The sequence below is a fragment of the Callorhinus ursinus genome, unplaced genomic scaffold (genome assembly GCF_003265705.2).
Source record: "Callorhinus ursinus isolate GAN/ISIS: 27379988/994484 unplaced genomic scaffold, GSC_fseal_2.0 scaffold58, whole genome shotgun sequence".
Taxonomy (NCBI): Eukaryota; Metazoa; Chordata; class Mammalia; order Carnivora; family Otariidae; genus Callorhinus; species Callorhinus ursinus.
The window spans coordinates 8498712-8522939 of record NW_027397120.1 but is presented as its reverse complement, the minus strand read 5'-3'; the positions used below and the strand labels follow the sequence as shown (position 1 = coordinate 8522939).

The 24228-nt window shown below is 49.9% G+C and overlaps 1 protein-coding gene across 3 annotated transcripts in view; it reads right to left on the bottom strand.

Moving 5' to 3' along the window:
- CPXM2 (carboxypeptidase X, M14 family member 2) overlaps positions 1 to 24228 on the bottom strand; it is a 139499-nt gene that overhangs the window by 93520 nt on the left and 21751 nt on the right. For 2 of the 3 annotated variants that reach the window (XM_025880292.2, XM_073884660.1), the window contains one exon: positions 11203 to 11312. In XM_025880292.2, coding sequence (XP_025736077.1) covers positions 11203 to 11312 — 110 coding nt within the window. Of the gene's footprint in view, positions 1 to 11202; positions 11313 to 12679; positions 12870 to 24228 lie in introns of those variants that run through there. The other variant, XM_073884659.1, reaches the window with a different exon arrangement.

The window sequence follows — 24228 nt, the reverse complement described above, 5'->3', positions numbered from 1 at the left end:
AGTACGGAGCTGTTTTCTTGGCTTTAAGTCCACACCTCCTCTGAAATATTTTATTTATTATTGGAACTATAAGTGATTTTTACTCTTCATGTACTCTTTTGGGGGGTTGTTTTTGGTTTTTCTGTGGTGGTTGTTTCAAGTTCTTAAATTCCAGTTAGTTAACACCCAGTGTGATATTTGTAGCAGGTGTAGAATTTAGGGATTCAACTCTTCCCTGCATCCCCCCGTGCTCATCACAAGTGCCCTCCTTAATCCCCATCGCCCATTTCATCCATTCCCCGCCCACCTCCCCTCCAGCAACCCTCAATTTGTTCTCCCTAGTTAAGAGTCTGTTTCCTGGTTTGCCTCTCTCTTTTTTTTTCCCCTATGTTCATCAGTTTCATTTCTTATCCTCTACAAATTTTAAAGGTATGTCTTTGTTTCAGTTATTAATTTAATAACTACTAACTTACATAACATACCTTTGCGCAATATGCTTAATTCAACAATCTTAGAAAGTCCCCGTTGACTCCCTACCATAGGCAGTGATGAATTCATTTCTACCTGCTATGTCCCTTCTTCTCCTTCATCACCTAATTTCATTCACCATATTCTTAACATTCACTTTTAAAGTTTAAATCAAATATACCTTTCTATGATTTACCAGCTTTTTAATAAAGTTTCCATTGAATTAAAAAAATGCTTCTATGTATAAGGATGGATATTAACCAGACTTACTATGGTGATTATTTCGCAATATATACAAATATCAACAATATATACGAACACTGTATCATTGTATCAAACACCTGAAAGTAATATAATATCGTATGTCAATTACACCTTAATTAAAAATTTTTTAAAACTTACTCCCTTAAAGAATCTGATGTTTACATTATGTAAAGATATTAAAATCATTTTGGTAACTAAATAGTAGTCCTGCCCAGCCATACTTTGTTTCATTGTGCTTCACTTTATCACACATCACAAATACTGTGTTTTTTTACAGTTTGTGGCGGGAAGGTTTGTGGCATCCCTTGGTGCCATTTTTCCAATGGCATTTGCTTATTTCCTGTCTCTTTGTCACATTTTGGTAGTTCTCACAATATTTCACACTTCTTATTATCATATTTGTTACGGTGATCTGTGACTAGTGATTATGACTCCCTGAAAGCTAAGTTGATGGTTAGCGTTCTTTAGTAATAAAGTATTTTTTAATTAAGGTATATACTTTATTTTTTAGATATAATGCTGTTATCCACTTAATAGACTATGGTATAGTGTAAACATAACTTTTATATGCACTAGGAAGCCAAAAAATTCATTTGACTCACTTTATGGCAATATTCACTTTACTGAGGTGGCCTAGAACCAAACCCCCAACATCTCCAAGGTATGCTATACTGGAATTAAATTTATTAAGCAGCAAAGAAAAGGTAATTCTGAAATATGATGGTAAAGCAGGAGAACAGACACATGATTTTACTGTTTATTTCAAGTTTCAATAAAAGTTGAAATAAAATTCTTTAAAAATAAAATATATACAAAAAAGTGCGCAAGTCCTAAGTTCAATAAATTTTACTGCATACTCACCCATATGTCCACACCCACATCAAGATGTAGAACATGACCAGCTTGCCACAGCCTCCCTCTGGCCACCTCCCAGTTATCACCTGCCCCCCAAAGATAACCTCTACTCCGACTTCCATTTCCCCAGACTTGTTTTTCTGTTTTTAAATTTTATGTAAATGAAACTTACCATAACTACTCTCTTGTGTCTGGCTTCTTTTGCTCAATGTTATATCTGTGAGATCAATCCATATTATCACAGGTAGCAATAACTTATTCTTTTTCGCTGGTGTATAGTATTCCATCATACGCATATAGAGTGCTTTATTCATTGTATGTCGAGGGGCATGTGTCTTGTTACCATTTTGGGTTGTCATGAATAATGGTGCCATGAACCTACCCGTCCCTGCCTTATCACGAGCATATGAATGCATTTCTTTTAGGCATAAGAGTAAATTTGTCAGATGAACACAGGTATGAGAATGTTGAGCTTTAGCAGATATTCCAAAAACATTTCCAAACCTGGGCGCCTGGGTGGCTCAGATGGTCAAGTGTCTGCCTTCGGCTCAGGTCATGATCCCAGGGTCCTGGGATCGAGTCCCGCATCGGGCTCCCTGCTAGGCAGGAGCCTGCTTCTCCCTCTTCCTCTGCCTCTCTCTCTCTGACTCTCATGAATAAAAAAAAAAAAAAAAAATTTCCAAACCTGTGCTATTTTACATTTTCAGCACTGTATAAAAGTTTCTATTGTCCCACTTCTTTGCCTACACTTCATACTGTCCATTCTCCTTAAAGGATATGTGTCATATCTCATTATGTATTTTGTATTTCCTTGATGAGTAATGATTGAGAACATCTTATCTTGTTCCCTACAACCACAGGGCCTTTGTACCTACCATTCCTTTTGACCTGGAATTCTTCCCTCTCCACCAACCCTTTGTCTGATAACCTCTTCACTTCTCATCCTGCTTCAAGTGTTAGCCCCAGTACCCACCCACAGGGAAGTCTCACTGATCTGCAGTCTGAGGCAGGTTTACTGAGCATAGAGAATCACAATGTTATGGGTTCAATTATGTCCTCCAAAAAGATATATACGAGTCCGAATCCCTGCAACTTCAGAGTGTGACCTTATTTGGGAAATGAGTCATGCATGGCAGATGAAATTAGCTCAGTGGAGATGAGGTCAGACTGGAGTAGGGTGGGCCCGAAATCTGATGATGGGTGTCCTTGCAAGAAGGAGAAATCTGGACACAGAGACAGACACACACAGAGGGAAGATGATGCAGGGGCACATGGGGGACCGCCATGTGACCCTAAAGACAGAGATGTGAGTGATACAGCTATAAAGCCCAGGGACACCGCGGGACGCCCACGACACCCTGCTCCAGCTACACCAGCCTTCTGCAGCTCCGTGGTAGTGCCACACTTGTGGTCAACACAGGACCTTTGCTCAAGCCATTCCCACTGCCTGGAGTGCTCCTCCTACACCTGCCTGACTCCCTGATGATCTCCTTCAAGCCAACTCAGCCCCAGGACCACCTCCTCGATGAAGCCACCCTTGCTTACCTTTAACAACAGCCGGTCCCCTCCCCAGAGCCGGCCCTCCTGACCCCCGCGGCCAGCTCTAAGTTTGTTGTGTTTTCTCTCCATAACACTCACCACCCTCTGACACACTAGAAAAGCTCTATTTTATTACATTCCCTGCTTTATGTGCCTCCATGGAAGCTTTCAGATGGGAAGGATTTGTGTCCCTTGGGTGTCTGAAGTATCCCGAGCACCTAGACGGGGACCACCACTTGGCAGGTCCTCCCTAAATATTTGCTAAAATATCAGCACTATTTCTGTTCTTGCTCTTCACGGTTTCCCCAGGACCGGAGATAGGTCTGTGTTAATGAAATCAATCAATCAATCAACCGATCCCGCAGTCAATCAAAGCGTTTGCTCTGATCTCCTTTCTCTTCTCCTCTCCCTGTCCCTCTCCTCCATTCCCCGCCCCCATGCAGGCTTCTCCACCCGTGCGGTGTTGTGCCCATGGAATCCCTGGTGCAGAATGCCTAGCACACCAACCCCCTCCTGTCCACATCCAGGAGACAGCCAGGCTGGCCTGCGCGTGGCTAGGCAGACAACCCAGAGGGCCCGTCCCTACGAGTCAGTATCTGCGGAGGCCCAGTTCGCTCGTAGCCGAATGGCCGCGAGGCCCATGCCCATGACTGTTGGTGCCCCTCAGGTTTCTCTGGGCCCTGCCAGGCTGGGGCCTGGAAGGTGCTGGGAGATGCTCAAGCCAGTGGTCCAGGACATGAGTCACAGAATGGGATGCTAGCCAAGGCCACAAGCTGGAGAACACGCTAAACCTTCTTGTGGGTACCGGAGAAAATAAAGGATGAAAATGCAGCCAGAAACCTTGAATTTGAGTCTCAGCTGGGCACTCATTAGCTATGGGGTTGGAACAGGTCACTTAACCTCTGACTTCAGTTTCCTTATCTCTAAAACAGTTTTCCTCCGAGCATACTGAAGATGAAATGAAATACCAATTTAACGAGATTCAATAAAATAGTCAAGAAAATTCACATGGCAAGTAACAGAATCCGCATCTGAACCAGAAGGCCTGTGGTTTCTTAATAATCTGTGGTTCACAGGCTGGGGAGCCCCAAAGGGCCCCTTTCTTTTGTTTCCCTGTTCTTCTACTCTTTGACCTTCTCGGGTGTTTATGCCCTAAGCTTCTGGAGAATAAGAACAGTGCATTATCATCATTCTGGTAAATTCTCCTTCTCAATTTGCCAAGAGACTTATGATTTAGAATCTTTGGTCCTGTTATTCCCATAAAAATCCAAACATCCAAAATTCCAGCATTTTGGCCTCCAAACACTGTCTCCCAGACTGCTTCTTAAAGCCAGATAGAGCACAAAATCCCTTTATCAGAGCAAGCAGGACATTCCTTGGTTTGGAAGCCATCCCCACTGTGATTACTTCTGCCTCTGCAGCACCTAGCACATTTACAGCCCCCACTAGGACCTGCAGAGTTACAGATGGGTTTGGTGCAGCCAGAAAGAGACTGGAGGCTGAACACCCAGAGAAGCGGAACGATCTGATGGGACAGACAGGCTGGGGGGTCGGAGGACTCTGGGTACAGATGATTCCACTGATAAAGCAGGAGTGGGGCAGGCACAGGGTGACATCTGAGAAAACAGTGCTACCCCAAGCGGCCCCCACATTTGGGCAAAGTGGGCCACCAGGTGTCTCAAGGCCAAAGGAGACAGGGAGACAGATGATGAGATGTGCCCACGCACATCAGCTTGGACACCAGGATGAAACCTGTTCGACTGTTCTATAACCGACTTCAGGCCCTCCCGGGGGGGCGCATCCGAAGCCACAGGCGTCGGCCGTCTTCAAGGCTTACACCTCATTTCAGGTACAAAGATTATCAGAATGTTGGAACTGGATCCTAATATCAGCATCCAGGTGCTCCAGAGAATTCCTTTAAGAGAATGACTAATAAGAGGAGCTGTGATTGGTTTCAGTGGTGCTGAGTAATGGCTTGGACAGATGCTGTCATTATAACCAGACATTTCCTCACGAGAGAAGTACCAGAGGTGAACTTCTCTCAGGGGTCAAACTCCAGTGAGACAAGACGTGGGCCACAGAATGCCACGTGACCGTGAGCAGGCACCACAGAGACATCTGGAGGTGTTCACGTAGGGTGCCAAGTTTTTTCTTGTGACCTCCAAATGTCAACTCTTTCTTCAAAACGCTGATCTGAGTACAGACTGTCTTGCATTCCCAGCTCTAGGCAAGAATCATGGTAGTATCCTGAATTCCAGCCATGCTCTTCTGATCCATGTCAGGCTCCTACTTACCGTAGCTTTCGAGTCTTAAGAATGAAATCGAAACCCAGACCTCTGAAGTGGCAAGGGATGGTCTGATTTGCTCAAGGATTTGCAGCAACGAAAGCATGTGACATAACAACGGCTAGGGGGATAAATCACTCAGGGAGCGGACTTGGACTCCACCTTGCTTAGTTTATGAGCCATGGAACACCTCTTGGGGTCTTCAGAAGATTCTGCAAGGGCAGGACAGGACAGATGAGCTGCCATTAAATGACCCGCCTGAGTACAGAGCCACCTCCTCAGATCGACTAGAGGCAAATGATGATCCAAGAGTGACTTTAGAGCTCATTGCCGAAACCTTCTCTCTGAGACTTAAAATGCTTGTTTCTACTGTGCCTGTGACTGCTCCTGGAGCAGAAGTCCGTGGTTGTTGCTAAATGAGACCACGGGCTCCCACGCGGGTTGGTGTTAGAGGATCATGGGCAGGCTGGAGGGATAATCACAGGAGAGGACATGCCTTTGCCATCCTGCTGACCTGGATCTCTTCCTTGAATTCTTGGAAGATCTGTCTTCCCTCAGTAAGAAGAAAGGTGAACTTGTGTTTCTTCTCTAAGCTTACATTATTAAATCAACATCAGTAAAATTCCACTTGCAAAAAAAGAGAGGTTATAAGTGGAGTTGTAAAGTGCTTTTATTCTTCCAAAGTCTTCTGCTTAAAATGAGGAAAAAAGAGTGCCAGAGACTGACGGTGTGTGTGTCCCCTCACAGTTCGTATTTTGAAACCAACCCCTAAGGTGAGGGTGTTAGGAGGCAGGGTCTCAGGGTCGTGACTAGGGCAGGAGGGCGGAGCCTTTGTGCGTGGGATCAGAGCCCTTATAAAAGAGGGCTCCAGAGCCCCTAGTTCCTTCCACCACCTGAGGACACAGAAGAAGGTGAAGGAGGTGGCCATCTGTGAACCAGGAAGCCGGCCCTCTCCAGATACCGGGTCTGCCGGCATCTTGACCTGGGACTTCCCAGCCTCCAGAACCGTGAGAAAGAAGTTTGTGTAACTTACAAGGCCTTGGAGATAGGACATTGTCATAGCGGCTCAAGAGGACAAAGACAAAGAAAAGCCTTTCCGCCATAATGTGGCAAATGCAATTCAGTAGAAGCTCCGGCTGCAACATGTGCACTCTGAAAACTGAGGTCACAGGAAAAACAAGAGTTCTAGCCAGACTACTCAAAATCTATGTAATCAGAAGACTAAAAATTAAATACAGCCACAGTGATAGGACTGGACTTAAAAAAAAAAGGAGCTACAAGTGAAGGCAGCGTGCTAGAAGGCAGGAGAAGCAAGACAGAAAGAAGCTAGGCTGCGGGGACAAGGGCGAGGGGGCAAAGGAACTACGCTATAAGCACCCAAAAATAGGGCACACGACCCCCGTGCGCCAGAGGAACACGAAGTGATGAGCACCGCGTGCGCGAGGGAGTTCCTCTGAGGCTCTGCGCTCAGCCACGCGGCTGCACTCTGGGGTCAGGGGCTGGTAGCGGGTCCAACGAATCATTCACATACTGGCGACGAGGGCACACGAACCAGGGCTACTTCTGGGTCAAAACGACGTCAGTGTTGGTCTTGCCAAGCGAATCTACAACAGCCGGACCACAGCGCGCCAGCCGGCCCCGCCCCCTTCACGACGCCTTCGCGGGACCCCCAGTCCCCCCCAGCGTCGCCGCGTCTGCGCAGACACGTCTAATAAGCACACACCTGTGGGCAGACGCGGCGGTAACAAGTGTGGGAACACCCAGAAAAGCAAGATTCCCATCATCTGCAAGATCATTTGGTGAGGGTGACAGGTGAGTCAATGGGGGTGGGATCACGGGCAGAAACGAGAGGTGTACGCAGTCGAATCATCACCCCCGACGTGCCGAGAACACTTCCATCTGCTGACTTGGGGGCAGTTTCGTGGAGTCGTTAGGGGCAGCAACTCTGGGTTGAAAGTAGCTTGGATTCACGCACTGCCTCTCCCGGGGAACGCTAACTTTGAGTTACTCTCCTGATCCGTGCGTCTGTTTTCTCCAAGACAGCGGTAATAAGAGTGCTTGTCTCCCATCGTGGAATAAATGAACTACTGGGCAGAATGTGCTCGGCCCGGAGCCGAGTCCGCTGTCCCTGGGCATCTGAGGGAAGGGGGTACACAGGAGCAGCTCGTCCTCGCCCTTCCACAGTACAGCACGGTTCCTGGCACATAATGGGCGCTTCCCAGGGGTGGGAGGAGTGAATGAATTCTGATGGTCGCAAACAGGGCATCTGGAAATTGCTGAGGACAGTTCTCTTTCTTTACTCTGTTGGATCCTCACGTTCTGAGAAGGAGGCAGTGCTGGTGGCAGGGCCTCGATTCTCTGATGAAGACACCAAGCCTCAGACAAGGCGGCCTCTTGCCTAGGGCCGCTGAGCTGGTCATCAGCGGACCCAGGAGGCGCGGCAAGCCTGCACTGCCCGGGCCCCGGGTGGACCGCGGCGGAGCCTGCGGGGGGGGGGGGGGGGGGGGGGGGCGGGGGGGAGGGGCGGGCGGGCCGCCCCCTTCACATCCTGAACCTCGGCAATTGAACAGTTTCTAATTCTGACACCTTGGTGTTTCTCGCACATCAAATCCCATTAGCCTGACACACCTACAAAATACTCCACAGTGAGACCAGATGATATTTTTAAACCGCATTTCAAATGGTCTGTGGGGGAAGATGTATTTTAGAGCACCTGTGGCGGTGAAATCAGGCTTCATGGGGCACCGATTCTGGAAGTTGAGAACCACAAGAGAGGCCCCGACCCGGTCATCATTTCCCCGTGGGGGCTGTGCTGAAGGCCCTCACACAGCTGCAGGCAACACTCCACCCTCTGTGGTTGACACCACCTCACCCACGGGGGTGGAGCCACCCAAGGGCTGGGGGTAAGCAGCTGGCCTGTTAAAGCAGCTACTCCGCATTGTAAGAGCAGGTGCAGAGATTGTTCGGAGAGCATTTGGGGAAATGATACACCACTGAAGAAAAAAAACCTAAATCCCCCTAAGGACAAACAGCACTGGAGAGGTTTTCAATGACTCTCCTACTTCCCCTTGCCTCAAGTCAGGAAGGTGGGTCTGTCCACACTTCTAGCCCAGGGCGCCTCCTTCTCCCTGGGCTGTGCCTCCCTTGGGTGGAGGATGAAGTAGCCAGGAAAGATGATGAGGACCTAAGGACGGCCTGGCCAGCTGCCTCCTGCTGGATGACCGTCCACCAAAGGGCCCTCCTGTTGCGCCCAGTAAAGGCAGGGCAGGGAACACCCTCCATCTCCCCTTCAGCCAGGTCTTCACATGACCCCCACCGTGCATGTCCTGTGTGCCGGGTGACATTCTGGGCTGGGAGGAAGGGAGAGGAAAGACCAAGCCCCTTCTAACCTGGGGCTTCTGCTCAAGGAAGGGCAGCTAACACCCAAGGAGACAGCATTCAGGGAGGGACAACAACGCCGCACAACAATTAAGAGGGGCCAGTCACACAAGGCCCGCTGGGAGTTTCCAAGAGAACCTGGAAACTACCAGAAGCTATGAGCAGAGAAGTGAAAAATGATCCAGTAAGTGTTTTAAAATTATAAATCACCTAATTTCACTGCTCAACAAATCCTCTAAGTTCTCAGGACTCCCTCTTCTCTGGTGAGGCAGCAAGGGCTTGGAGCCATAAGGTAATAGTTCCAAGGTCCCAAAATCTAGAAGTGTGAAGTCAAGGCCAAGGTCTGAACTCCACATGCCTAGGACCCCTGCACTATGACCGCCACCACCCCCCCATGCTCCACCCGCCCACTCTAGGAGTAGAATCCCAACTGGAACAACACAACTCCTCCCGCTACACCCACCAACAAACTCAGGACTAACAGGCCTTCCAATTTTTGACTGAAAGCATGGATAAATGTGAACACTTCCTCTTTAATAAAGGATAACTTCATTTATCGAGAGAGCATTCAAGGCCTTAGCTGACAGCTCCTCTCACTGCTACACAAAACAGGCCCACACCCCCTGGGATCCAGCCCTGCTAGCCCCGAGTTTACTTCCATGGAAGCCTGGACCCTGTTCACGGAGCTGCAGGCCCTCCCATTATTACTGGTCACGCTGGTGAAACTTGGGAGACTTCAGCCTCTTGAAAAACACAACGTCCAGTTGCACACATCCAAATGTTTCTTATCAGCTCTTATTAAAAAAACAATACTACTTATGTAAACCAAACTTCGGACTTCATGAAAGTTAGTTCTAGAAACATTCTGCTGGAATCCTGGCCTGCAAAGTGGCGCCAGTAGAGCGGCTTCAAAGTCTCTGGGTGCGGGTGAGTGTCGAGCGAGGAGGGAAGAGCGGACGTGCAGAGTCGGAGCTCGGCTCCGAGCCCGTGAGCTCCCGGGCAGGGGGTCTCGTCCGCCTTCGTCCGGTTCCCGGCACAGCGGCTGCCCGCAGCAGGCTTACAGAGACCGCCGAGAGCACGAGGTGTTGGCGCTGTCGCTCAGAAGCTGCTACCCTGGACGGCCCCACGTCTCAGGGATGAAGGACCACCTCCCTCCCAGGAGGCTGGATGAGATGGCGCATGCGCAGAAGGGGTTTGGAACACACACACGGAGTTATGGAGCAGCTGGGGAAAGACAGCGAGATACCAGACACGCACCCAGGACAGCGCATGACCAAACGCTGAACTGGGATGGAATGGTAGGGGCTGGAGCAGGAGGGGAAAGGCCTCGAGCATGGGCTGGTGGAATAACGCCCCCTCCCCAACAGAGATGCCAACTCGCTAATCCTGGAACCTGGGAACGGTCAGGGCTATCTGGTAAACGGAAATGAAGGCTGCAGATGTAATTAAGGTTGCTTGAGATGGGAGATGATCCTGGAACATCCACGAGGACCCAGTGTCATCGCGAGCTCCTTAGAAGTGGAAGAGGGAAGGAGAAGAAGGATCAGAGACTTAGAAAGAATGCAGGGGCCTCTAGAAGCTGGGAAGGGTGAAGAAATGGGCCCTCCCCTCCAGCTCCAGAAGGAACACGGCCCTGCCCACACCTTGATTTAGCCCATTGGGGCTTCTGTCCTCCAGAACTGGAAGAGAGTTAAGTGTGGGTGGCCTACGTGGCCGCATTTATGATAAACTGTTAGAGCAGCATGAGGAACTGATCATCACGGACACTGCAGGACTTAGGCTGCCTGGCAGGGTGGAGGGCAAGGGGCTGCAGGCAGGGGGACCCGCCTGAGAAGAGGCAAGAGGTCAAGAACCGCATGGTATATAAATTGTGCAAGGAGGAGCTCACCTTCCTGGAGCAGGACCTTGACAGTAGTGAGGGCCAAGGTCACATGACCCTTGAGCCTCAGAGGAGGAGGCCAAGACACGAGGTGCTGGGCTCCAAGAAAGCCACTAAGGGTCCTGGGGGGAGCCACAGAACAGTCTAGAAGAGGTGTGCATGGTGGTGAGGAGCACTGGTTGGGGGCGCGGAAGAGGAACAAAAGCCACTGGCTGCCGATGCCTACTGGAGTCCAGCGCCCTCCTCCTGCCCGGTCCAGAGAGATCACACAAAGGGGACGAGCTCAAGAGGTGGAGGCGGGCCGACCCGGCTCCAGGTACCGGGCAGCATCCTTTGTACTAAGTGCCCTTTGCAGAAGACAATTATCCTGAGTCTCACCTCAGGGCTGTCTCTCTAAGACGAGGATCTGAGGCATAGCTCTTCCTGGTGGGAGAGGTGGGGCTAATGCTTTTGAAACATCGTACAGGGTATCCGACCCAAGCTCAACCAACCGCGGGCTGCGTCTCCTGCCTGAGCAACTAGCAACGCAACCAAAATCCTTCCTGTCGCTGGTACCTGGATGTTGAGTCTCCCTCGATGCGCCCCGAGGCCGTAGCGCTTGGAAGTAGACGCATGAAGCTGGAAGTCTGTGATTTTTAAGGTTTCCAGACCAAGAGGTGGGCAACCTAGAAAGGACAACGCTTGTTAAAAACAAAGACAGATGTTCAAAGGCAAGTTTTTGATTTTCTAAATCTACCCTTCCCGTTTTCCATTTTCCCCTTGAACCCCTCCCCCCTAGCGCAGTGCACCCCCCCGGGCATGTCCAGACAGATGCAGTCAACTCAACGTCAACAGTGTGCCAACTGCCCTTCCCGTCGGCATTTCCTCTCTGGCTGTTTGTGCTCTGATATTCCTTCTCTCTGTTGCTGTCCATGCTACTGTCTGAGGCTGTTTCCAATTAAGGATCCTTCCACAGTGTGACTCAGCCAGGGAGTGCTATGGGTTAGAAATTTCAGAGCAAGCCGTGGTTAAGCTCTGCAAATTAATCAGAACTTTGTGATTTTGCTTCAGCAACTCTGGCCTTTGTATTGTGCATGCTAATGAGCAAGGCAATATAAATAGGGGAAAAAAAAATCTACTGTTTTCCATTCTTAGCAAAACTGGTAGTTCTGAGAACAGCTACCAAACACAGTTTGGTTGAAGCTGCCCCTGGAAGAAGATGCTGGCACATGGGCAGGCCCCTGGCAAGCCTCCCTGTCCAGACCAACGACCCTGTGGATAAGAGCTTTAACAGCAGCTCTGGGGCCGGATCCCAGGCCTCGGGACTCCCAGGCTGCTATTCTCACCGCCCAGCCCACCGTGGGGCTGGAAGTCTCCAAGCGATGCTACCCGTCTCCTCAAATCTGCCCCTGGTGAAAGAAAACACAAACTCTGGAGGAGAAGCAAAAGCTATTTCTACTACAAGTGTGAGAAATCCCTCCTGTAAGAGGCACGTTTAAAAAGCTATGTGGCTCACTGCTGAGATGGGGACCTGAGGAGGTGGGCTATCTGTCCATCCATGACAAACCCCTGCAGGGGAAAAAAAGCCCTCTGGCCTCAGGATGCTGGGGGAGCCTGGCAAGACAGGAGCCCCCCTGGGTGTTCTGCAGGCCGCTAGGGAAGAAAGTCGGTCCAGGGCGGGGAGGGGCGGGTGCCTGGGTGGCTCAGTAGGTTGAGCGTCTGCCTTCAGCTCAGGTCGTGATTTCGGGGTCCTGGGATTGAGCCCCGCATCGGGCTCCCTGCGGCAAGTCTGCCTCTCCCTCTGCCCCTCCCCCCCACTCGAGCTCTTTGTCTCACTCACTCAAATAAATAAAATCAAGAGAAGAAAGGGAAGAAAGGGAAGGGGAAGGAAAGAAGGAAGAGAAAGAAAAAAAAGAAAGAGAAAGAAAGAAGAAGGAAGGAAGGAAGGGAGGGAGGGAGGGAGGGAGGGAGGGAGAGAAGAGGAAAAAGAAAAAGAGAAAAGAAAAGAAAAAAAATAAGTTGGCCCAGGGGCTGCCATCAGAGGGACTCAGACCTGCCAGGCCCCGAGACGCCATCCAGTCCGCCCCTGAGGAAGTCCTCAAAGAGGAAGCCAAGGCCCTGAGACCGGAGGTGAGCCTTCCCAGGCATCCCTGCCAGCGATAAAGCTGGACCTCGGATCCTGGCCTCCAGATTCTCGGCTCTGGGCTTTCAAACACTGCCACGCTGCTTCCCTGGCCCTGCCCACGTCTGCCACGCGGCTGCCTGGGTTGATACACATGCATCAGCCATCTGTGCTGGGGCGGGAGGGGCAGAGAGACTGGAGCCCAGCGTGGTGAGGAGCACCAAGAGGGGGGTAACGGTGCCACTGCCACATGACGCAGCAGGAGACCCCAGGAGGCTTCAGGTGGCACCGTGAGCAACAGTGCTCCTGCCGGATTCTGCCAGAGGGGGGCCACGCCTCAAATGGGGGGGGCATGGGAGCAGGAACCAGGCAGTGAACGGGGGCAGAGGGTGTGGATCCAGTGGGGACCACAGAATGAATGGGGCGGGCATGCAGCCAGAGCGGGGCGTGTGGCCGGTGGGGATCCAGGAGGCAAGCATGCCTAACCCCCCAAGGCTGACCTCACAGAGGGTATTCTAGTTCGCCTAACACCCCTCCCCCACTAGGATCTGCCCCAGGCACTTTCCAGGCCTGGAGGACACAGGGGTCTGACCCATGTGGGTGGCATTTCCTTGGTCCCAATGCTAAAAGAGTAATTCTTGCGGCACCTGGGTGGCTCAGTCAGTTAAGCGTCTGCCTTCGGCTCAGGTCATGATCCCAAGGTCCTGGGATCAAGCCCCGCATCGGGCTCCCTGCTCGGCGGGAAGCCTGCTTCTCCCTCCCTCTCCCACTCCCCCTGCTTGTGTTCTCTCTCTTGCTGAGACTCTCTCTGTCAAATAAATAAATAAAATATTAAAAAAAGAGTAATTCTCCATCATGCCTACTGGAAATTGACCAAGTATCTGATGACTGAGCAAAGACATTTCTTACGTGCTTACTCAGAAATCCATGCTGCCTGCCTCCACCAGCCATGCCTAGTCATGGAACCTGTTCATGCTGACCCAGCAGCAGCCACACCTGCCCCTCCGCAGCTCGGCCCCTGGGCCCAGGCTGTGAGCGAGCAGGACCCCGAGCCCCCACGAGGTCCCACTGTGGCCTCAGGATGGACAGCACCTCCTCTCCATGCTGCTCGCCTCTCTGGGCCATATCCCTCCGGCCTCTCAGACCCCAGCGGTCACTGGTAGGCTTGAGGCCCTGGTCCAGATTCAGGGCAAGGACTGAGGGTCAGGCTCACTTCCTATACTCTCTGGGAGGTTAGATTCCAAAAGGTCCTTCACCCTGCCACTCAGCCCTGGCCCTGACCCCAGGCTTGGGGCTCCCTCAGCTGGAGATGCTACCCACCGTCCGCAGTTCTTACCCCCCACCTCCTTGTCACCTAGCCCCAGCCTGCGCTGCTTCAGACACATCAGCATCCTCAGGAACAACCCACAGTTCCTGGACCCCAACACCAAAATGGCTGGCCAGTGGTTCTGCTGGACAATTCCCTGTGTCCTGGGAATGGCCTCTGCATCTCAATTCTGCTAGCTACTCCAGCTTTGGTTTCAGACCCCGACCGGGAACAAGGCACTGGTCTGTCCCTCCCATGTCCTGGTGCTCCGTTCAGAAGCTCGGTATTCTCACATAAGCAAACATCAGAAATGCAAAAAGGATTCACTGCCATTTCAATGAAATTCTTTCACAGCTGTATCAAACATGTTCCCATCCCCTGGTCCCTCCTTCTGAGCAAAAAACACAGCAAGTGGTGAACTCCAGGTACTTCATTGAGCTAACACATTCTATTACTCATTTCACTCATTTAGATAGATAGGCAAACTGACAGACGGACCACACAAATACATATTATTTACTAGTTAAATAAGGAAGAATAATTGCTACCCAAAGCATTTCTTCCATTTTGGAAAAGAGAATATCTCATATGCACATGAATATTATAATTCAAAAAGGAACTACGTGGGTGCGCCAGGGTGGCTCAGTCAGTTAAGCATATGCCTTTGGCTCAGGTCATGATCCCCAGGTCCTAGGATGGAGCCCTGTGGGGCGGGGGGGAGGAGGGGAGGAACTCCATCCCAGGAGAGCCCCTCCCTGCTCAGCAGGGAATCTGCTTCTCCCTCTCCCTCTACCCTTCCCCTCCCCGCCTCGTGCTGGCTCTCTTGTGCGTGCGTGCATGCTCTGTCTCTCTCTCTCTCTCAAATAAATTAATAAAATCTTAAAAAAAAAGGAACTACCCGAATAAAATTGCATATTCACCAAAACCACTCATATTGTTAAGTGCAAGCTCCACACATCCTCTCACCAGCATACACAAGGGGTGAAAAAGAAAGTGCCCCTAAGTGGGGTGTTTGTCGATTGCACATCTAATATCAACCCAAAAGCTCGATGCCTACCCTCCCAAGGGCTCAACCATCATGCACACGAAGCAAATGTGGAGTCCCACCAAGCCAGCACCACCATCCGACAAATGTCCACTCTTGCCCACTCCTGGGATGATGTGACAGCATAGGCCAGAAAAGCCACTCCTTCGGTCCACAGCACAGCTGATGATGTCTTTGGTGAGCAGACCAGATACACACACACACACACACACACACACACACACACACACACACACACACTCAGCCTGCAAGCAAATGCCGGCTTCCCTGAATCCTAATAAGGATTTTTTTTTTTCCTTATCAGAAGGATACACTATCTTCAGAGAATTTGGTTTTGTTTGGAAGCCTTGTCTGTTGTCCATGCCATTGCTAAAGACACTAGAGACAGACACTGGGAAAGGCCACGGCAAAGTTGCTGACACACGAAGGTCAGTGAGGCATCTCTGGTTGTTGTTAGAAACCAACCTTAAGCAGGAATGGGGGTTGCTGGGGACACAGCAGGAAGCTCCCAGGAGGGACCAAGGCAGGGACACAGGACAGGTGCAGGGTAGAGCCCCAAGAGCCCTCATCACCCAAGCAGCAGAAACCACGAGCCGTGTTCCTCCAGGGGATGGGACAGACCCCGCCAGCGCTTCCGGTCACACCACCCCTCCCGAGGGGCCACACCCAGCTTCATACCGCTCGTCCCAGGGAGGGCCTGCCCCCTGCATGGCCAGTCTGCCCACCAAAGTCAGGTGCTGTCAGCAGGGGGCAGATGCCGGTCTCCGGTTCCCACCTGCGCACGTGGGAGGGGTGGAGGGGCATCTGGAGCTGCCTGCACAGCCCTGCAGTCCGGTCCCTCCCTGCACCACCCTGCACCACCCTGCACCGCCCTGCACCACCCTGCACCTCCTGGTGCAATGGCTTCTCCAGCTGTCCACCCTCACCACCCAGCCCCAGGTCCCCCTCTTCTCCACCCCTCCCCTTCTGGATTTTGCCTTCTGCACTCTGGTTTCTGTCCCCAGGCACGGCGCCCACGGCTTCATCCACACAATGACAGATGCCATCTACAGCAGCAGGTGAGGTTTCAACTCAGGACCCCTCCCGTGAGCGTCTTCAGAGACCGGACCATTCCACAACCTTCCATATGTGAGGCCTGCTTGGCAGCAGAAGCCCGGCCGGCTGTGGATGCGAATATCATCTCTGACGTGTCCTCACCATCCTCCCCAGCCCACTGCTGAAGAAGCTCTCCAAGGCTGCAGTGACTTTCTCCTCCCCCTCAGCATGCTGTCCCCGTGATGAGAGAGCAGAAGGCTCACCGAGGACAAAGCAGAAGCTGCTACCCTACACCCCCCCCACCATGTGGTGGTATGTGTGACATTCCTCAGGCACCCCTGACCGCCCTAAAGGAAAAACAAACGGTTAACTGATAGAGATTACAGTCCTGCAGGACAGGAGTCTCCCTCAGTTTATAAATGTCCTAGTGCTTAACAAGGAAGAAGCTTTCTTATCAACAGCCTCACTTCCAGAGACCCATAACTCCGTTCCTGAAGCCCTAACATCACCCTCCCATCCATAAAATTAAGGGAGGCTGAGGCGGAAGGAAATGTAAATAACATGGAATTTCTTCTAACTCTAAAGCCCATTGACAAGGACATGTGATAGGAGGGATGTAACATTCCTCCAGGAAACTCCCAACTGTCTTCATATTAGTGCCTCATTAGAGGGGGAAACAGCCTTGGCTTGACAATAACCAGGTCTCCAGTGTCCTGAGGGTCTGTAGCATATGACAATCCTTTTGGACACCCCCTTTTTCCTCACCTCCCCAACTCCTGGGTATATAATCAGCCACCCCTCACAACCCTGGGGCAGCAGCTCTTTCTGCCCATGGGGTCTGTCCCTGTGCTTTAATAAATCACCATTCTGCACCAAAGACACCTCAAGAATTCTTTCTTGGTCGTCGGCTCCGGACTCCACCCCTGAACCTCACCTATATTCCAAAATTGCATCATTTGCACACTCAGATGGCAGAAGCCCCAGGACGGGTCATGGAGACAAAGCACTATTGCTGTCTTCACCCGTGAAATTCCCCTCCATCTCCCACCCCCACGGGACGTTCTCCTTCCCTGGGGTTCATCCACTCCCTTCCTGCCACGACGTGTCTGTTTCACATGGGCTTCGCCTGATTCCCATGACCATCAGCACAACGTAGCTCAACACATATTTAGAGCATCCCCATCCTCAGGGCGTGGTGCCACTCGGCCGAGACTATACGCTACACCAGCTGGGAGTTCCCTGCCTCCCCAGAATCACATTTACAACTTTTTTTTTTTTTAAGATTTTATTTATTTATTTGACAGACCCGGCGAGAGAAGGAACACGAGCAGGGGCGGAGGGAGAGGGAGAAGCAGACTTCCTGCCGAGCAGGGAGCCCGATGCCGGGCTCGATCCCAGCACCCTGGGATCATGACCTGAGCCGAAGGCAGACGTTTAACTGACTGAGCCACCCAAGCACCCCCACAACTTTTTTTTAATTAATAAAATGTTGAAACATAAAGCAATTTAGCACAAACTCTCTATCCTACATGCCTTGATGCAAGGATCGACGAGGCAAAAATCCCAGGTCAAACCATGTTATTCTGGACAAAAAGTTCCTAGGTCTATCTTAATGTTTTACACTGAAAGTGTTACACAGGGATCTCCACATTTAGAAAAATGAAGGGTTTTCCTATACTGAAGGACGGGACAATGAAGCACAGGACAAAAAGCTTTTGATTTGGGGCGCCTGGGTGGCTCAGTCATTAAGCGTCTGCCTTCGGCTCAGGTCCTGATCCCAGGGTCCTGGGATCGAGCCCCGCATCGGGCTCCCTGCTCGGCGGGAAGCCTGCTTCTCCCTCTCCCACTCCCCCTGCTTGTGTTCCCTCTCTCGCTGTGTCTCTCTCCATCAAATAAATAAAATCTTTTTTTTAAAAAAAAAAGCTTTTGATTTAGAGATTCTTAAGTAAATTCAAAATATAGAGTACTGCAATGTCCATATTAAATACTTAACTCTGAAGAATTTCAGTATATTTCCTCCTGATTCACTTTTCCCCTCTTCTTTCTACCCTGGGAACATCATCCTCAAGACTTTTGGTAGGTCTAGTCAAGGTCCACAATGAGCAAAACGAGCTGCCCCTCCACCTTGGTTTCACCCGCAAAGCGGAACAATACTGCATTGGAAGGAAAGCCACAGAGGACAATTAAGAAACCACCGCCAAGCAGACTCAGCCGCTCAGGAGAAAGGTGTGGGTAGGAAATCAAAAACATACAGAACAGTCTGGAGGCCTCAGACCTAGCTGGGCGAGGCGTGCGTCCCATGTTGCTATAGCCCTAAAGTCCCCCTCAGGTCCCCCACCCTGCAGAGGCCTACAGAGGGGCACGGGGACCATTCCTCCCTCCAGCTGCACTCCAAGCTATCAAAGACCAAAAAGTCACACAAAGATAAAGGATCCGGAAATGGTAGGCTGTACCACATCTGGCCACCAGGCTCCATGACCTCGGGCCAAAGCTCCAGACCGCCTCCCACTCCTTGAGGTGACATGTGCAGGACTCCTGTGACTCATCTGGGCCCTGGTTTTGGACACAACAGGGAACTGCTGCTAACATAACCCCAGGGGCAGAAAGCAGCCAAACAAAATCCACAGAATGAATCAGCCTCCACATCTTCAAAACCAGAACTCGAGGAGGGCAGAGAGGGTCAGAGAGAGACAAACCATCAGCCCAGCTCTAGTCCCTGGCTTGTCCAACTTCTGGAGATTGTTGATCCTCAGACCAACACAAGACTTCTCACTGGCGACCTATGCTCCCCAGGGCTCCACAAAAACAAACTGGAACCTAGAATCCGCTACCAATCAACCGTCCAGGTAACTAAGGGCATTTTCAGAGCTACAATACTTAGAAAATGTACCCCCTCCCACCAGAACCAGAGACTCTTGCTGAGAGAACTTCTGGAATAAGGAGCCAGAGACACAGAGACCCGCAGATACACACACAGCAGATGGGAAGAGCAGATCACTCCATATAGTAACTTCCCCTAAAAGAAGCCCAGAGAACTCTCCAACTAAAGCGCTCCGGCAATGCAAGGTTAGAACGAGAAGTCAGAATTCCTTTGGTTTTAAATTCTCAGAGAGACATCCTGCCCTGTCGGAGGAGCTGTTGACCACAATACCAACCCCTACGTGGAGGGCTCATCTGCATCCTTCCGAACACTTCACAGAGGGGCCAGGGGTGCTGCCCCAATTAGCAAGTAAAACGGAGAAGAAACAAGTGCTTTGAAGCTCAATGTATAAATGTCCAAAGTCAGAAGTCAAAAGGCCAGAAGCCGGAACTGAAATATGCTTGTATTACAACCAAGCCTGTGAGGTTGATGAAGGAGATCACTGCCAGGCTGACAGAGTGCTCAGAGTCCCCCGGGGAAGCTCCGCCCCCAACCCTCCCGGCTCAGAGGCAGCCGGGCTGCGCCGAAGCCGTGGGCCAGGGACTCCAGAGGGACCCCACAGCAGCCAGAGAGCCCCCCACAGCACTGTTCCCTGCTCCTCCTACAAAACAAACCCACAAAAAAATCCTGTATCATCAAATCAAGTTTTTGTTGTTTCTAAAAGGAAAAAGATCAATGCTCAGAAGCAGGTGGGAAAGGAGAAGATGAAAATGGGTGGGAGAAAGAAGACTTCGGGAGGATGTTAGAGAAAAGAGATGTGTCATAACCAGAAGGAAAGAGGGTGACAGTCATCAAAGATGACTCCACGTGGCTCCTAAAAGCAGCACACGACTCTATGAGAAGGCCCTGTGCCGAGCGGGCACCATCCACCATCCACCAGGCCTGGGCCCTGTTCTACCTCCCCCCTCTGACAAGCACACGCGCACACATGTACGCTCCATTCAGTCTTCCCCGAGCTTAAATTTTCTGTGCTGTGGCCACTTCCCAAAACGGCTGTGAGGACCATGCACGATGCCCTGGCCTCCCAGTGGAGGACCCAGTGGCCGGAGTTACAGGGCAAGGTCCAAATGCAGGGTGTAAGTTAGAATTCTGGGTTTGGAGCACCAACCCCAACATCCCACCCCCAAAACCCCAATCCATCCGGGGGCAGCAGTCATGAGAGACAAGTCACGAAAGGTATTTTTAAAAGGCTGATGATTTGCAGAACAATGGGGCTAACATGCAGGCAACCACCATGAGCCCGATGCTCTGAAGACATTTTGTGATTTCATTTCCCTAAGCACCGTGAGAGAAGGGCGTCCTCATCCCCATTTTACACGTACACAAACTAAGACTGGAGGAGGCTTACACAGAGTTAAATAGCTAAATGCGCAGGTTAAAATTTGAAGATCAGGTAGGCCATAAAAGCCCAGGGACAGCTGGTACGCCACCTGCTTGACTTGAAAATGCAAAGAGCAGAAGGCAAATGCAAGTTTCGTGGTGGTGTTTGGGGTCACCCCAGAGAAAGGCAGTGGGGCCGGGACAGGCGTCACCAGCTGGCCAAGGGGAGCTCAGCGTCCCAGGCCATCAGGCCTGCTGTGATCGTCGGCTGGAAGCAGAGCAAAGAGTTCTCCAAGACCTCGAGAGTGCTGGCAGGGACAAGTGCACAGATGCACTGTCGTCAGAAATCGAACAGCTCTGACTTATGACATTCTATCCTTCACCTTTCCTACCATGACATTCCCTTTGATGGATGAGAGTGTGGAGAGAGCTTCCTGCTGCGCTGGAGGATGGGTCTGCAGTGGCTCTTTGCAGGTCTCAGACATGCCCAGCTTCCCAGAGGGGCACGGCGCCCCCACCCAAGGTCTTGGGGAAAGGAGTTAATGTCAGCCTTATCCAGCCACCCTTGGAAAGCACCTCCCTCACCGCAGGACTCCCTCACCCTGACTCAACATCAGAATCAGAATCTCTTGGGGAACTTCAAAAACACTGCTGTCCAGAGCCCTCCCCAGAGACTCTGATGGACAGGACTGCAGAGGGGCCCTGGTCTCTAAGGCTCCCAGGTGATCTTCTGAGACCCTCAGAATCTGGCTGGTGTCTCTTCCCTTAAAGCTACAGAGGCTCAGAGTTCCCCTTACGCAGGTCCTGTGGATGAGGCAAAGGGAATCCTCAGGGAGCGGTATCCGAGGGCTGAAAACCCTGCACAAACCGTGCCCAGAGCACCTGCGTCACAGAGGCTCTGACTTCTGATTGGTGGCTGCTCACTTGAAAAGCCTCCAAGACCTCCTCCCCGACATCCACCCCTCTCATCCTACCCACCCCTGGCTAACAAAGGTACAAAGCATCCTGTTCTCCTCACAGGGGAGCAACTATGAGTGCCCATCATTGAATCCCCAAAGCCATCAATATTCCCCAAGTAAATGAATGAACGTGTATTATGATCCAACAGAACTGATAATCATTAGCTTGCACACTGTTTTGTTCTTTCTATATTGCTTATCAGGCCAAAAAGGGAGGAATTATTGTTTCAAAATAGCATTTCTCAAACCTCAATCACCTGCTTATTATCTTCGTGAATGTTTCCATATCCAAGTACCACCTGCACTTTTACTCCGTATTTTTATTTAAATCAAGAATTTTAATGGAAATAAGTGACTGCAAAAGGAAGCCTTTTTCTAGAAGACAACATAGGAAAATGTCTTCATGATCTTGCAGTAGGCGAAAAACATTTAAACATGCAACAAAAAGCACTAAAGGAAAATACTGACGATTTGTCTGTATTAAATTTAAGAACATCTGTTATTCAAAAGATAGCATTACTAGAGTTCAAAGATAAGCCTGGAAGTGCGAGAAGATATTGCTGTGCAAACATCTGACAAAGGACTCACATCCACAGTATTTTTGAGAAAGGCAAACATACAAGGGTGGCTCAGTCAGTTAAGTGTCTGCCTTCAGCTCAGGTCATGATCCCAGGGTCCCAGGATCGAGTCCCGCATCGGGCTCCCTGCTCAGCAGGGAGCCTGCTTCTCCCTCCTCTGCCTGCCGCTCCCCCTGCTTGTGCGCTCTCTCTCTCCCTCTCTCTCTCTGACAAATAAATAAATAAAATCTTAAAAAAAAAAGAAAGGCAAACATACAAAAAAACCCTCCTATAAATCAATAAGAAAAACAATGAGCAAAAGATCTGAGCAGGCATACATGAAAGAAGATATTCTAATGGTGCATGAGCATAAGCCATTTGTCTTCAGGAAAATGCCAATCAAGACCACAACAAAATGCCAGGACCCACATACCAGTATAAATACAATTAAAAAGACACATATCAAATGTTGTCAAGGAGGCGAAGCAACAATACTGGTAGAGAAGTGTTAACGGGACAACCGATCCGGAAAGCTCTCTAGGGGAATTTACTAAAGATATAAATTTGCAGGCCCTGTGACACAGCAACTCTACCAAGGTGCAGATACCCAACAGAAACTCACTCACACATACACCAAGAGACTTATATGCAAGAATGATCCCAGAAGCACAATTTGTGATAGCCAAAAACTGAAAACAACCCAAATGTCCATTAATATGAGAATGAATAAGTAAACTGTGGTACAGCCATGCCAAAGAATACTATAAATCCATGAAAATACACGAATCATAACTATACACAATAACATGGAGAACTCTCATAAACATACTATTAAGTGACTGCAATCAGACACAATGTATGATTCCATGAATATTAAGTTTAAAAACAGGCAAAAGTAATCTCTAATGGTGATTATCCTTGAGAGGGAACAGGGCTAGTGACTAACTGCGGTGAGAGGGAGGCCTCATGGTCTGGTCATCAATTTATGATCTAAATGTTAGTTAAAATAGTGCATTTACATTACATGTGACATGGTGCATATGACAATCCAATGTGTTATGCTCTGAAGATTTCTAGACTTTTCCGTGTGTGTTATACTTTAATAATAATAGTAATAATAAAAAGACTTTGCTTTTCCTGACCTCTATATCATGCTAGTATCAACTAAGTCTATTTGTCCAATTCGGAAAGAGGAAAAGAGAATTATGCTGAGTGAAAAAACCCAGTCTCAAAAGTTATATACCATATGGTTTACTTCATCTAACATTCTTGAAAACACAAAATTATAGAGATGAAGAGCAGCCTAGCGGTTGCCAGGAATTAGGGACTGTGGGAGGGGGTATGTGGCTAGAAAGGGATGTTACAAGGAAGCCCCACAGTGAAGAGACAGCCCTGTATCTCTCTGTGATGGTATTCCCATGAAATGGCAGATGTGGTACAAGCATGTAGGACCAATACACACACACACACACACACACACACACACACACACACACACAGATAATGGGTGGAATCTGAATATGCTCCATAAATTTTGCTATTATACCACAGTTACACAAAATGTCAGCACCAGGGGAGGCAGAGTGAAGGGTGCACGGGACCCATTTGTTTGCAGCTTCCTGTGGATCTCTAATTATTTCAAAATAAAGGCTTGTTTTTTTTTGTTTTTTTTTAAGACCCCTTAAAAAAACTCTCTCACAACATGTTCCAGGTTATTTAACGTATCTCAAAAAATCACCAGTTGTACAGAAGTATCACAGACTTTGGGGAATTCTAGTTTAAGCTTTTGCAACATCTCCCAAACACATCCTAAAAACCTACAAAGACTCCTATAAAGAAAGATTCTCAACCATGCTTCAACCTAGTGCCAGATGTGCAAGAATATTCCCCACAGCTGAATCAGATATTGACAGCTGGAGAAAAAAAAAATGGAGGTGACCAGAGGAGGGACAGAAAACCCTTCATCCCCCTGCGTGCCTCCATTTTGAAGTCCAGGGTCTGCAGCAACGAGAAAACTGAAAATTGGACACCATCTCCAAAGCTCAGATCTAGCTTTCTGAGGTGGCCAGGTGTTCACCTCTCCTCCCCGACCCCCATCAGCTTTCCACAACTGTTTGGATCGGAAACTCTCAGAAAACAACAGGAAGGAGGGACAATTGTCACACAGAAGGACAGTGTGGGGCAAAGACAAGAACACTGACGACAGCATAGGAAGATAATTATAGTTCCCCCATGTATCCCATCAGAAAAGAGGATCTAAGAACTGCAGCCAGGGAAGAAATCAGCACCTCGGGGAAGCAAAAATATGTAGAAGATAAAGAGCTGCTTGAAACTGAAA